The 14,008-nt window shown below is 39.7% G+C and overlaps 1 protein-coding gene across 1 annotated transcript in view; it reads left to right on the top strand.

The window, feature by feature from the left end:
- Positions 1-14,008, top strand: part of glis1b (GLIS family zinc finger 1b) — an 89,749-nt gene that overhangs the window by 58,593 nt on the left and 17,148 nt on the right. Inside the window, exons 6-8 of the mRNA XM_074668223.1 lie at positions 4,112-4,273; positions 6,779-6,889; positions 10,673-10,814. Of these exons, the coding sequence (XP_074524324.1) occupies positions 4,112-4,273; positions 6,779-6,889; positions 10,673-10,814 (415 nt within the window). The remainder of the gene's footprint in view (positions 1-4,111; positions 4,274-6,778; positions 6,890-10,672; positions 10,815-14,008) is intronic.

The raw sequence follows: 14,008 nt of genomic DNA, 5'->3' as shown, positions 1-14,008 counted from the left end.
TGGCATGACTTTAGAATAATATGTTTCCGCTGTACAACACTGTAAAATGTGAACTCTTGGAGACATTTTTCCACGGTTGAAAGCTGAAGTCTAGACAGAATATGTGTGTGCTGATGAATCAAAGATTTTTTACTCTTATTTCTTTTCATGTCTGGTTTAGAAGTCAGCCTCTGTATCATGCATTGCTCCTGAATGTGTCTCAGCTTCACTCTCTCCACTCAGCATACACGTCCAGAGATAATCATGATCAGCTCCAAACTGTCAGTTAAAATTATCTTAAACAGATTTCTGACTTTAGACTGTTTACTTAAGGTTAAGCTTTTTTGTTTTTCTTGAAAACTTTTTTTTCTTTTATTTTTATACATTGATGTAGGGTCACATCCACTCATGTTTCCTTAACCTAGTTTCCAATTGTCTTCACTACCTCAGATAAAATTATTAACTCATCTGCTCATGTCAGAGGGACTTTTTTGTTTCGAGCCTAAGATCTAAAGGTTTTCTAACCTGCATGCAGATCTGTGTGCCCAGTATCTATAATCTCAGAGATTAAAACACTCTCACTGAGCTGCACAAACACACACCCACAGATCATCCTGGTCACCCAACACGGCTCCACCATGCCTGGCTTAGGTTTCGTCTGTATTAAATGGAGCCTCAGTGAATAGAAGGCCCTGCCTGTGCTGTCTGAGTGAATGAAGGAGAGGAAGAGGAGGAGGAGGATGACTATAGTGAGCCTAGATGAAGCTGGAGACCCATTAGAAGAATGGAGTCACTCTCTTCTAAGCCGTAACCCGACCTGTTGTCAGCAGGCTTCACTAAAGGTCAGCCTACAATGGACAGTAGAGGCTGTAGCAGGTTGACAGCAGCTCATCCATGAGGTCAGCTTGAGCCTTTACAAGAAATTAGTTTGATTTGACGTTAAAGCTTGGATTAGCCAGTGTTTTTAAAAGAAATACCCCAACATTAAAATGTTCACTTCAGGGTCCTGATCTTAAAATAGTTGCTCCATGTTTTACCCTGAACAAGTGTCCCCTTACTTTCCAGTTTTTCATACAGGTTTGAAGTTTTGTGTATAGTTCTTTGTTTCCTTGTACTCATTTTTGATTGTTAAATTACTTTAATATTGTTTAAATTATCCCAAATGTATATTTGAAAAAAAGAAAAGCATGTATAAAAGAAAACATAATTGTCTCCAATATCTTGGGACTTTTAATGCCTTCATTTAGAGTACAGGACTGTGGATGGGCAGTGAAACTGGGACAAGAGTTCAGAATGACCAAGGACAACATAAGTGTTTGCTGATTGTGAATCCAAAGTGTTTGGAGCTCCCTCTGGTGGCTGGCTTCGGTATAGGCCATGAATCCGGCCTCTTTTATCTGAACAGATGGAACATGAATCAAACAATAGAATTGAAATTTACATCTAAATATTGTTTTTTTTATTTTTTTATCTTTTTTTAATTTTCTGTCATAGTAGTTAGATGTTAAATCTTACTTTTAATGTTGGGGTGTCTATTTACCTGAGACAATTTCCTGTTCAGTTTTGATGAGTAGTTTGCTCTTATAAAGATTATTAACTCTCCTCCGTCATTTACCAGGTAATCAGAGTAGATCAGGGAGAACAAAAGAGTCGTCAAACTTGCCATAATTGTGAATTTCTACTTCAAACCAACACTCTGTGGACTGTACTGACCAGAAAGATATTTAATGTTTTTAAGGTTTTAAGTTGTGACATGAGTTTAGAGCCTTAGATTTGGGTAAGATTTAAACCCTGGTTGACTTTCAGCTACTTGGCTAAAGCAAAATAAATAAACTTGTGTATTTTCTGAATTAACATTAGAATGATTCTTAAAACTGTCAACAAAAAGCAGTGCTGTTTAATTCACATGGTAGAGCAAGGCCTCCATGTACAGATGTTAAAGTCCTCATCGCACTGGTCATTGGATTCTCCATCCCAGCTGTATTTGGTGAATATCCCTGTGTCTGAATCACTCCTTATAAACGCTCTCACTTGTTTTCTGTCACTATTCCAGCTTTGATAGACTTCAGATGGTCTACATCTGCTCATATCTTTGAAGAAGGCCATATGAGCTGATTCTAGTGGTACTTCACTGTCCAGTAGATCAGAATGAGCCGTTACACAACCAAATTCATGGTTTTGAGGGTGACAGTCATCATGCAATTGTTCTGTAATGATGGTGCTGCCTTCGATTGTCCTTCAGAGTACTTGTGCACTTGTTTATTTAAGTGTGGTATCTGGATGTGACTGTGTTTTCTGTGTTTTTGTGGGGTTTTTTTGCCTGCAAATTTTCCTCAGGGGACAATAAAGTTGAAGTTTGAAGTTTGAGCTGAGAGCCTGAGCTGAGCCTGACCAAAGTCACCAACTCCTTAAAGCTGTACCCAAATCAATATGGGGTGGGCATTATAGTGTAAGAAGTGTCCTAAATGAGAGATTGTCTGTTTGGGTTGAGAGCTTAATTTATCTTTTAACTCAGAAAATTAAGTATGAATATTCTTCTGTGTAAATAGCTTATACAATCATGATTTTTTCAACCTTATATTTTAAAATGTATGTTTTCTTTCAAAATAGAACAAAACACTACAGGAGTTTCTAGTCAGCTTAGAGGTTATTTGCACCTCCTAACAGTCAGAAGAAATAGCTGGTTTTGGACCTGGTCCATACTTTTGTTCACCTTTAGATTTTATGGTTACCTTAGTGCTGTAAAGCTCAAGTCTTTTTCAACAGGAATGTCTCTCAAAAATGCACATAACAGCCCTGGTATAATCAAACTTGTCTCGTGTGAAAATTGGTCCCTTCAGGTGATTCATGGAGTATTTTTTATACCCTGCTGCCAGTGAACCAAAATGTGTAGTGTGCATGTTTGGGATAAGAGAGCAGAGTATCTTTGACATCTCTATTTCTGTTTATGATGCGACCCTGTCCTAAATTGATGAGTTTGGCATTTTCAAATTAGATTGTTTATATTGTCCCCCCAACAATAACCTGCCAAGGGGCCTGTTAGTTAGACTCAGCTACGGCCAAAGGAGCTGGTTAGGTGGCACACATGTGCTTTGGAGATAAAAATTCTTGATGTTTATTTACTTAAAATAAAAAAATCAAAGAATTATATGAGTAACATTAAGTATCTGCATACCATACATCTAAAGACCTAGTGAGGCAGATGGGCTGTAGAGTCTAGGAACGCAAACTTGACCTCCCCTCATGCTCCTGTTCTTCTTCTTGACAGTTCAGTCTCTGCATATTGATGTCATCGTGCTGCAGAATACTTAAACCAGATTAAGCTCAAGTAGATGTGAGTGTCATCGAGCCAAACTATACAGTTCACCCATACACTTTGTGACTCTTTACACAGCAGCTCCTGTACGGGGTCTTGACATGAACCTCATCAACCAATCAGCTGTGTTTTCTGCCCAAGAGCAGGAGTGGATACTCGAGAGGCCTCATGAATCATTCACTTGTTAACAAATCTGTGGTGTTCATTGGCTGAGTGCTTTGGATCAAATGGGCCGAGCTGGATCAGATACGAGTTTGTTTACTGTCACTGTCACTTGTCAGTCTAATGCACCATACAGCTCGCTGCGGAGCACTTATCTCATGCTATGCATTACAGCCCATTAACTGTACGGCACACTCCAGTTTCCCCCTGCAATTTAGACGTAGCAGCGGCCGCCTCGAGGCAGGTGTACTGTCACGTATGCTGCTGTCTTTCAAGTGGACGTGGTTTTCAACAAAGGTCTTTGGATTGGCCGCGTAATTCAAGCCATGGAAAAGTGCTCACAATTATACCACCCATGTTTTCAGCATCTCTTACTTTTCCGTAGCTGGTGAGTATGTGGTGTAGAGTAAACTCCTCCAGCTCTGCCAGTGATCAAGGGACTTAGGGAAAGAGTGGGACAGCATCTCTCTGAGTCACAGACACACACGTATACAGAGCCCACATTGTAGCAGCGTTACACTGATTGATTCCTTTTTTCTACGTGTGCACGTGCATGCAAGTGGGTGTTGGTTTATTTCCTTGTGTGGTTTTGTGCATACCTGTCTGATTGTGGCTGTGTGTGTGTGTGTGTATGCTTCTCTCCCTCCCCCACAGTTCGAGGGCTGCAACAAAGCATTTTCACGTCTGGAGAACCTGAAGATCCACCTGAGGAGCCACACAGGAGAAAAGCCGTACCTTTGCCAGCACCCTGGCTGCCAGAAAGCTTTCAGCAACTCCAGCGATCGAGCCAAGCATCAGCGCACTCACCTGGACACGGTCAGGAAACTAAGTTGCTGCTCTGAATGACCTCCAAATGTCTCTCCTGGGTAGATTAATGTTTAACAAGTCACAGGCCTATACTTCAAAATGCTGGGTGGTCACCGTGTTTCGGGAAAGATGCCTGCATGACATTAAAGATTATAAATGACAAGTAAACCAGTTCAGATGAAAATAAATCCTAAAGTCAGGGTTAGAAGTTACTGGCTAGTGCTAAATGCTCACACTATATCCCCTCTTTACTTCTACTCCTGCATTAAAAATCTGCACTCCCATCCAAGTCTCACTGCCTGTGTCCACATCTTGACAGTGTCAGGCTTCAGTGGACCGTCAGTCAGAGGGTAGGGTGGCACTCTCCCTCTCTGTACACCAGCAGTGACATGCCACAGATCATTAAATGATCACTTCCATTAGGCCGAGTCGCAGCTTTGGGCTGCTTCAAACTTGGATTGGAGCTGCAAACTTACACAGAGCTTCGCCTGTTTCTCTGACCTGCAGAGAGGAAAGGAAAGGTTGAGTCAGCCATCGCTGCCTTTCGTCATGTCTCAGTAACCCCCACCAATGCCTCACTTTATCACCATGCACACGCAAACACAGCCACGGAGTAAACAAGATGTTTTTTCTCTAAGGATGTATTATAAAATGGTTTAGACTACTTATTTAATCTTTTTTTTTAACTATCATTTTCAGTCATTTCTTATCTTATCAACCATTAAAACCTGAATGCTTCTTGTTAATTTACAAGCATTGTTAATATTTGGTGCAGTACAAGACTGTAAGATATGATTAGATTTAGATATATGATACTAAATGTACTACAATATTCCATGTGATAAACTTTATTGGACTCTTGGGCTAATTTATCGGGGATTCAAGTGCTGTGCATGAACGAAACAGAAATACTTTTTCAAGATTTTTTTCCACATTTCAACAGTTAATTCAATGCTGACCTTCCTTAGAAATCCTGGCCTAATCTAAAAATTGCAAAAAAAATCTGAGTTCATTTTTTGTTTTTTATTTAATTTCTGGATAATGACTAAAAAGCTTTTAATAACCCCTTCAAAATATTTTTCAGGAAGTTAATATTAAATATTGAAGACATTGTAAAATAATTTCAAGAACAGAAGTTTGTTAGTTTCAGGCTCTGCAGGCATTTCCTGGAAAAGACAGAATAAAACTTTGGCAGAAATCCACTTTATGGCCGTGAGGAGTATTTTTTATTAATCTGTAAAGGATCAAATTCACCACTTTCAGCCAGCCTGTAATTGACAGCGATCTCCCTTTTGGTAGTATTTTAATAATATTTTTATTTCCAGAATATGTCCCCCCTGTGTTTCTGTGTTGGCCGGCTACCATTGCTTTCACGGCATGAAAGAGTAAATCATTCAGAACTTTTACTTCAGTGTAGTTTTGAATGCGGGTCTGTGTTATTGTATCGTTTGAGGATTTTCTTCCACCGCCCTCTCTTTCCACAGTAGGACAAATGATACAGCTAATCTGGGACCTCGATGCTTACGGCTTCACATTAACACCCAGCAAATGCAGTCACCGTGGCTGCCCAAAAACACTTTGGGGGAAAATTATTTTCAAACTTAATGATATTTATTCTACACAGAAGTTGTGCTTGATTTCTTTACTTAAGGTTCTGTACTGTATTGGGCGAGTTGCTTGGCAAAACAAACACAGCGGGGATGAGTGGCACAGTAAGCGTCCTGCAATAACAATGGCTTATTTACAGAGCAGGTCGAGGTATGGAGGCAGAGCTAATAAAGACGTGTATCCACTTACACTTTAATGGCCGTCCCGTATTCCTGAGGATGAAAGAAAAATTACCGTGAGGGGAAAAATCCCTCAATCAGCTGGCTTATAGGCTATATTTGCTTGGTTATGAGGAAGAATGTGAAACGATAAGGAAACTCTGTGAAAGTGCCGTTATTTAACGGATGACATGTCTGCTCCTCTAATTCATCCACATCCAGTCAGCTAAGTCATAATCAGATATGCTCTTGCTTCCTTGATACCAATCGAACCTAGCATGACTCATTATATTTCTTAAACATTAGTGTTTTTGGTCATAGCCAGCTATTTAAATTTTCATGCACAACTGAAATCAATACACAAAGGGGGATTTAGTTATGACTGAATCGTAAAATGAACATCAGCAAGAGAAACGTAACATAAGCCACATTTGGAGTCCTGAATTTAAACCCTTTTCAAGCAGGTAATTTTACACTGAAATACAGTCTTCAGTGAGTTTTATAATAAACATTTTCTTTTTTCTCTTTCCATGCTTTTTTCTCCCACTCTTTCTTCAAACTGTCACTCTCAGCAGAAAGGTAGGACTCTCTCTTTGCCTCTACTTTTATGGGCTTCAGTCTTAGCTGAATTATTTTGCCCACTAACACGTTTTGCTAACACTCGTATCTCCTTCGTCTCTTTGCTGAAAAGTGCATTTAATTGTATTTCACATTTGGAAAATTTAATGTGATGCTCTCTTTCCCTCAGAAACCCTACGCATGTCAGATCCCAGGCTGCACCAAGCGATACACAGATCCCAGCTCACTACGCAAACATGTGAAGATCCACTCAGCCAAAGAGCAGCAGGTGCGTAGAAAGGTAAGACCGAGGGTCACATTAAAATACACAATGCAAAGCTTTACATATATGGTCCCAACTATTAATGGAAGATGCTAGCCTTAGATGTTTTATTGACTTTCAGTTTTTATTTTACAAACAAAATCAGCAATAGCACATTGTATACATCTGTTTGTTACAAATACCCTCTACCCTACCCCCACCCACACACAAAGCCGTTGCCAAGAGGGGTCAGCAGGTGGGGATGGGTACTTTTCACATTTGAAACGAAACAGTATCGATGCCCGGTACCCGGCAATCAGTATCGGTACTCAACAGTACCAATTTTTGTACTTTTTTGTGTTTATATGGTAAAAAATATCAATTTGTTTAATAATAGAATGTATTTTTTTTATTTAATATATATTTTTTTCAGTATACATCCATGTACTGCTCTGTTCATGTTCAGCGTGGAAAATTGCTTCTTACTCTTCCACTCTCTCACAGTCACAAGGATACATTTAGGTACCTAAACATGGTACCTTTTGATTCTACGTGAATCGATACGCAGTGCATTTGGCAGACTTTAGTCGGGACCTATAAAAGTGCCTAATTTGGTACCCATCCCTATCAGCAGGTGGTTTCTTTTACGGTGGCTTAGTTTGTAAACAAACATGATAATAAGTTCTAATTTACATAATTAAAAAAAATAATAATGCTAATGTTCACACTCATTTTTTATGGTATTAATACCAATTGAGATTCTTTTAAGTACCAATATTACAGAATGAATATGTCTGCCCCTTATTTTGAAATGTAGTAATTATACTCCTGTGTCTTCCTTTTTGTTTTTGTTTTTTTGAAGTAATTTTGAGCATCAAATCAGTGAAACTGAACTAAATATCTTCTGTCTTTAGATAAGAGGATTTTTAAATTGACCTAATATGGATTTCTAATATGATCCTCTGTCTTTCCTTTGCAGTGGTCCATACAATTCCTTGTGGACAGATTAATGTGTGGGTGGCTTCGTCTGCTATTCCCTCTCAAAAGCTACTGTGCATGACTCTATTTCAAGCCCATACATCAGAGCTAAAGGTTTCACAAACAGACCACTATATGTAATCTGTCTTGCTCTGATGTGCGTTATTCACAGATCAATCTAGTGACTTAATTGAGGGGTTGGGAGGCCGGGGGTGGGGGGAGAAGGACGTCTTTTCCCAACAATAGATCAGGTTTGACCACATTTCATCATGTTCATGGTCAAAAGCTGATTCTTTCCCTGACTGGAAGTGGGTAAATAACAGAGAAAGGGCTCATTGTTGTGGAAGGGGCTGGATAGTGGCAGGCTGGATGATGTGTTCCTTCGCCTAGCGTTGTAAAGGGAAACACATGTGTGCTTGTAGCATTGTTAATAAGCTGTACTGTGGAATCCCCCAGTGGCCAGATGTTATGGACAAATGTCAAACAAACGTTCTGACTCCACTCTTGGAGCGGTCCCGAGAAAAACTGTTAGGAGTGTCGCTGTGGGGAAAACAGAGCCCCAATTACATGTGATGAATGTTTTGCAGGGCTCTCATAAGGATCCCCAGGAGAACATGCCCATACACATTTACTGACATACAATATCTAAGTGTGAAATCATAACGTACATGATGCCAGCTGTGAAACTGTGGAATAAAACAACAGTGAGTTGTTCAATCATATTTGATTTCACTGGCAGAGGGTCTTGAGGATTGTGAGTCACGCACAGATAAAGTTTTTTATTTGCACACTAAGTCACTGAGGTGGATAAACTCTGTGGAGGTAATTGGAGGGAAGAGTGGTTTTCAGTTAAAATGATGAATGATGTTTGCACACGCAGTCCAACAAGAATATGGAAATATGGAATTTATTTTCCACAAATGACAAAGGCTGGAATTGTCAATGAACAGGCAGGCACAGGGAAATAGATGGTTGTATCGATAACTTTGATTAAACAAAAACTCTATTGAGCAACATGGACCAGCTCATCTGTAACTGGATCTGTTCTGTTGAACACAGACTTAAGCTGTACTGGTCTCAGTCACTCTTGGGCAGGTTTACTGTATATGCATCTTGGTATCATAAGATATGAACTTAACAGTTGTATTTTACAAGATATTCAGTCTAAAAACAACCCAGATCAGTGACTTAAATGAAAACAAGTTATTTTTCCCTGAAAGTCTTTGGTTTAAACTGAGTCTGTTTTTAATATAAAGTTGAGCAGATTTAGGGCCTGTGTCCACTAACATCAATTTTGTGCTTGCAGCACAGATAATGTCAATTTCAGCTCTTTGGTGAAAGTTGTCCTTAAGTGTATCATCTCTAGACATGTAAATTTTACCTTTAATAAAACGACTGTTGTGACTTTCCCTGTCTGCACAGATCAGAGGTCCCGCCCCTCTTTGATCGGTTGATGTTGCAGAAGTAATATTGATGAGAACAGTGTTCTTCAAATAGTTTATTTTTCCAGAGGGACCTAAAAAACAAAAACTGAGACCTAAGACGCTACGCTAAACTTAATAAGTGTTGAATAGAAGATAGTCACTGCCACGGCAAATCCGCTGTTAGTGGACACAGGCCCTCACTGCATCACAGAGTTTGAGATGAACTGTTTTAAAGAGACACAAAAAACAGTAACATTTAGAACTCCAAGAAACAATAATATATGAAAAGGTGTTTTATGTAAGCAGAAAGTTAATTAAAAATAACATGAGCACACCAAGCAACAATCTATGCTTAAGGTGAAAAACATGTTGTAAATAAAGGACTGGATGAAAACAGGAGGTGACAAAGTGAGAATACATTGTCATGAGTTCATACTGCTGAAACACTGAAAGTAAAAAAAATAAATGAGATTCAAATAAGACAGACGTCACCTTGTCTGGTCTGAAACCTGCCAAGTGTTTCATTAAATGATAAAATATATTTTAAATTAGAAAAATGGTTTACGATATATTTTGTACTGACTTTTATGTGGACATTAAAGTGAGGTCTGTGGAACAAGTGGATGACCTGTATCAGGCTTTTCCAAACAAATATTAAATCTACTGCAGCAGATCATGTACACTACTCTTTCTCACTACACTACTCTTAAGTCTTTCCTCAAAACTTCATCTGAGATCAGAGCTGGAGCAGATGCCATTCACATTGTGTCGTGGTTCACCTTTTATACAGTCATGATTCTGGAGAACAGCACTGAATCACACACTGCTTTCTTGACCTATTTCTGTTGATTATCTCTGACCCAGTCCTAGTTTTGAATTTACAGCTCATTGCTGATAGTCCACTGATGAATTCAACTCCTCTTCTGATCCAAAAAGGTGGTTGTCTCATGTCTTTAACTGAAACAGGTTTCCTCAGGTTAAGGTTTCTTCTCCCTGGCGTGTGATGGACTCTCCTGCTGAAATCTGTCTTTAGTTGCCCTCTTTACTGTTGGCAGGGAGAGAAACAGAAGCAATCTTGCGTTGGCTCTGAGTTGGTACAGTGATCACTTACCCGCAAGGTCCAAGGCCAAGGCATGACTCAGTGAGTCATGATCTTCGTATGATCTTCCCTTTGGTTCCCCCTGACTGAGAGTGTATTCTTATTTGCTGAGTTACTGCTTCAAATTAACATTACAATCGTGTTATTGCAAAAAGAGAAAACACACCCCACATTGGGCTGGACCTACAAATAGACAAAAATGAAGCTGTCTTTTGTTCTTCTGGTTGTGTAATCGTGCAAACCAGATGTAGTTCTCTTGAAATGACTCAACATCAGTTCTTGTAAACATTTGCTGTTTTTTCCTCTCTGTGTGACTGACAGCTCCGGCCCTGTCCTCATCTGGAGCAGGATGTCCTGAGTGACTGTCTCTCCATGCAGCACCTCCAGAGCTCAGCCTCCTCACAGCACCTCTACAACGGGAAGGATGGTCGTTCTCCTGGACTGGGCCAGGACGTCTTCACAGGTGCAAGCAGAATCCTGCTCAGTCATGTAACACCTTGTTAATATGGCCTTGTCCCCTTGTGAAGTCACTGAGTGATGTGATACTTTACATCAATATAGATTTTACATCACTGTAGTTCTTTCTTTTTTCTCTTCTCACAAACTCTACATAAAAAAACCTTGAACCTGTTGGTGGGAATTGGAATTCAAGTTGTGGGTTGTTAGTACATTTGTAGAATGAGTGGTAATGATTAATCATGTTATAGTAGGCTTTGATGTTTGCAGGAAAAACCACCTGTATGGAGAGCAAAAACATGCTCTTTATACGAATTATTGAAAAGAGAAAATTGGTCTCCTTTCAGGTTCATACTGCTGAAGCTATGGAGGGTGAGGCCTCTGTTTTATTTACTATTTACAGTGAAACTGAGACTCCCCAGTAACACACAAACTGTTTTTTAGTAGCGGAATGTGACAAGTTGTTTGTAGGAGAAAAAGAAGAACTAACAGTCTGTCTTTGATTAAAAAAGGAATAAAAAACTTAAAATCATGTGTAAGGAAAAAGCCTCCGACTGTTAGTTCCCCTGACTTGGGTGAAGGGCTTGTTCCAGTCATCAGAAGTGATGTTCATACTCCTTAAAATGTAAAGCATTATTAATTGTTTTCTTCTCCTCTTATAGACTGATTTCAAATCTCTGAAAAAGATCTGACATGCAATATAATCCTTTAAGAAAACTGCCATGTGATTTTATGTCCTCAAACGTGGGAGTACTTGATTGGCAAAGAATCTGCTAGAAAATTAGTTTCTTTTTCTGTGTAACTGTTCTTTTACAGTGAAACTGAGGCAAAACAAATCTCCTTACACCTAAAACTTACTGTGGTTCTGTGCACTGTCACAAAACATTGTTATTTTTGACATTTCTTCAGAAAAAGTGACATAAAATGTAATGTAAAATGCTCCTTTCCCCTCAAGTGAACAAAAAATGAACATAAAGCCAAGAGTTTAGGAATACCGCTTCATCACTTGTGTTTGAATAGTACATACATCATGTGATGACCATTTCAGCATCATATTTTAGAAGAGCAATGTGAGTTTTGAGTTTAAGACACTGGTTGTGTCTCAATATGTCAAAGGCTGGAGTACATTTTTTTTCCAAAACTGGAGAACAGGCCAGCAAGTGAGGCCTGAACGTCAGAAATCCAAACACCTGGTAAAGCAATCACTCAGTCAAAGGTGGTAATCAACAGCCATGTCAACATTCCTACAGATGTATTGTGGTAATTTTCTGCTTCCAGGCGGTAAAAATCATACTTATGGCGCCTTTGGTCAAACATAAACAAATTATACTCCTGTAATTTTACTGTAATTGCTCCAACACATTTTATATCAACACTTTTGGATGTTGGACATGGTTATTTTAATTTTGGAAGGATGTGTTTCAGCCTTGCTCTTTTGGTTGTGTAGCTGGCCTTCACATCTTGTTATGCAAAAACTGCAAAAGTAATTACCATCAAAAACAGCCATAAATGTTTATTCATCACATGTGGCCTCTAAAACATGTCTCTAATTGATGAATCTGACCGTCACCAAATGTCAACACTGCTTTGGATTGGTAACAAGAGGGAGATAAATGGAGCCTAACAGTCTTAAAGATAAGAGAGATTTCCTGCAGCGTCCTCAGTTTATGGACATCTGTCCTTGTTTTCTGCCTGTATCCCATCCAGGCTCCCCGTTGCTCTCTGTTATTGTTGCTGGAACTCCAGCACACGTTTGACGTGTTAACGCTCAACTTGTATTTGAATGCTGAACCAAGCCTCTGAGTTTTGAGTTTTTCTTCCTCAGTCCCCCCTCGGTTCAGGAGGTGAAGTTACTTGCCCTCTTGTTTAAAGCATTTTAAAGCTGAGGGGATCTCGCTCTTGAGCCTGTGCCAAAGCATTCAGGGATTCAGAGTTATTCAAGGCCAGCAAAGATGTTACTGGTTGGCACTGAGGATCCCTATTTACATGAGTTTCTCTTTGTTCCAGTGCCAATAGGATGCATGGGAGAGGAGGGGCAAAGTGGGCAGCCATCCCATCATTAACACTTGTGGAGCAGAAAATGAGTCATGCTTCCAGTCAGAGCTCGACTTATTTCCCTGTAGGTCGGCTGTAAGTCTGCTCTGCTCTTATTCACAAGGCTGCAGAGCGACTTACGAGAAGCCCCTCTGTTTTATAGGGCATAATTACACTGTTCTCTGATTAACCAGAGGAAATACTCATCATAATTTTAGTGCAGAGGTTTACATTCTCCTGCTGTGATTCTCAGACTGATACACCTCTTTATCTCACCCTCAAACTGAGCTAATTCTTCCCGAACTGACCAAAAAACTCTCAGAGACAGTCCTGAACTGCTTCAGAAAATAATCCTTAGCGGACGCCTGAATAATGCCATCAGATCTCCTCTTTCTCTCCCTCCACGAGGAACCCAAGATAAAATTGAGGCAATCAAAGCCATTATTTGTCGACTGTTTTGCCGGTGTGGTAGCAGATGTTGGGGCTAAAGGGGAAAACATTTAAGGCCTGTGATTGATGATTTGGGGGTAATGAATCAGGCTTGTAGCCATTTCAGAGCGCTGTCAGATCAGACCTTGGCATGCTTCCACTTGAGAACAGCTGGGCCAGGAAACGGCAAAAACAGGAGCGCCAATCTTTTCTCCCACTTTCATCTCATCCTGTCTTCCCTTCTCATCGCTTGTTTAACTGCCCCGGACAGTCAGCACAAATCTCTTCTCTCCTATGGATGCTGGAAAAGAAATTATGGAATAAGCGTAGAAAGAGATGGGGAAAGCAGATTTATTGTACCAGGAGAACAAGTGACAAATGAGCGTAACCTCTCGTATCAACACTTGGCTGTCCTACACATTTAGAATTGACAGTGATTTGTCTCAAGTCTGTCTTTAGCAGCATTGTTATTGAATGAAACTAGCAGCAATTTATCATTGTCGGTATCTCTGTCCATGATAGTCTCTTGAAGCAGCAGCTAACTTTTGGTTGTTGTAGCTAGTGTTAAGTGATAAAGGACCTCCAGCCGAGAACTTTACCTCCTTTTAGCTGTTTGCAGTGTCTGCACTTTTATCCAGATATCAAATAAGGTTAATAAACAAAAGCCTAATAACAGCTAGATAATCACTAAAGGTTGCTGTGATAACATGGTGCTGAACTGAATTTCACTCAATGCCC

This window comes from Halichoeres trimaculatus, unplaced genomic scaffold (genome assembly GCF_033239565.1).
Source record: "Halichoeres trimaculatus isolate MK-OKI-2021-1 unplaced genomic scaffold, fHalTri1.1 fHalTri1_scaffold_4, whole genome shotgun sequence".
Lineage (NCBI taxonomy): Eukaryota > Metazoa > Chordata > Actinopteri > Labriformes > Labridae > Halichoeres > Halichoeres trimaculatus.
Note: the sequence above shows the minus strand (reverse complement) of the source record. Positions and strands in the feature narration are given on the sequence as shown.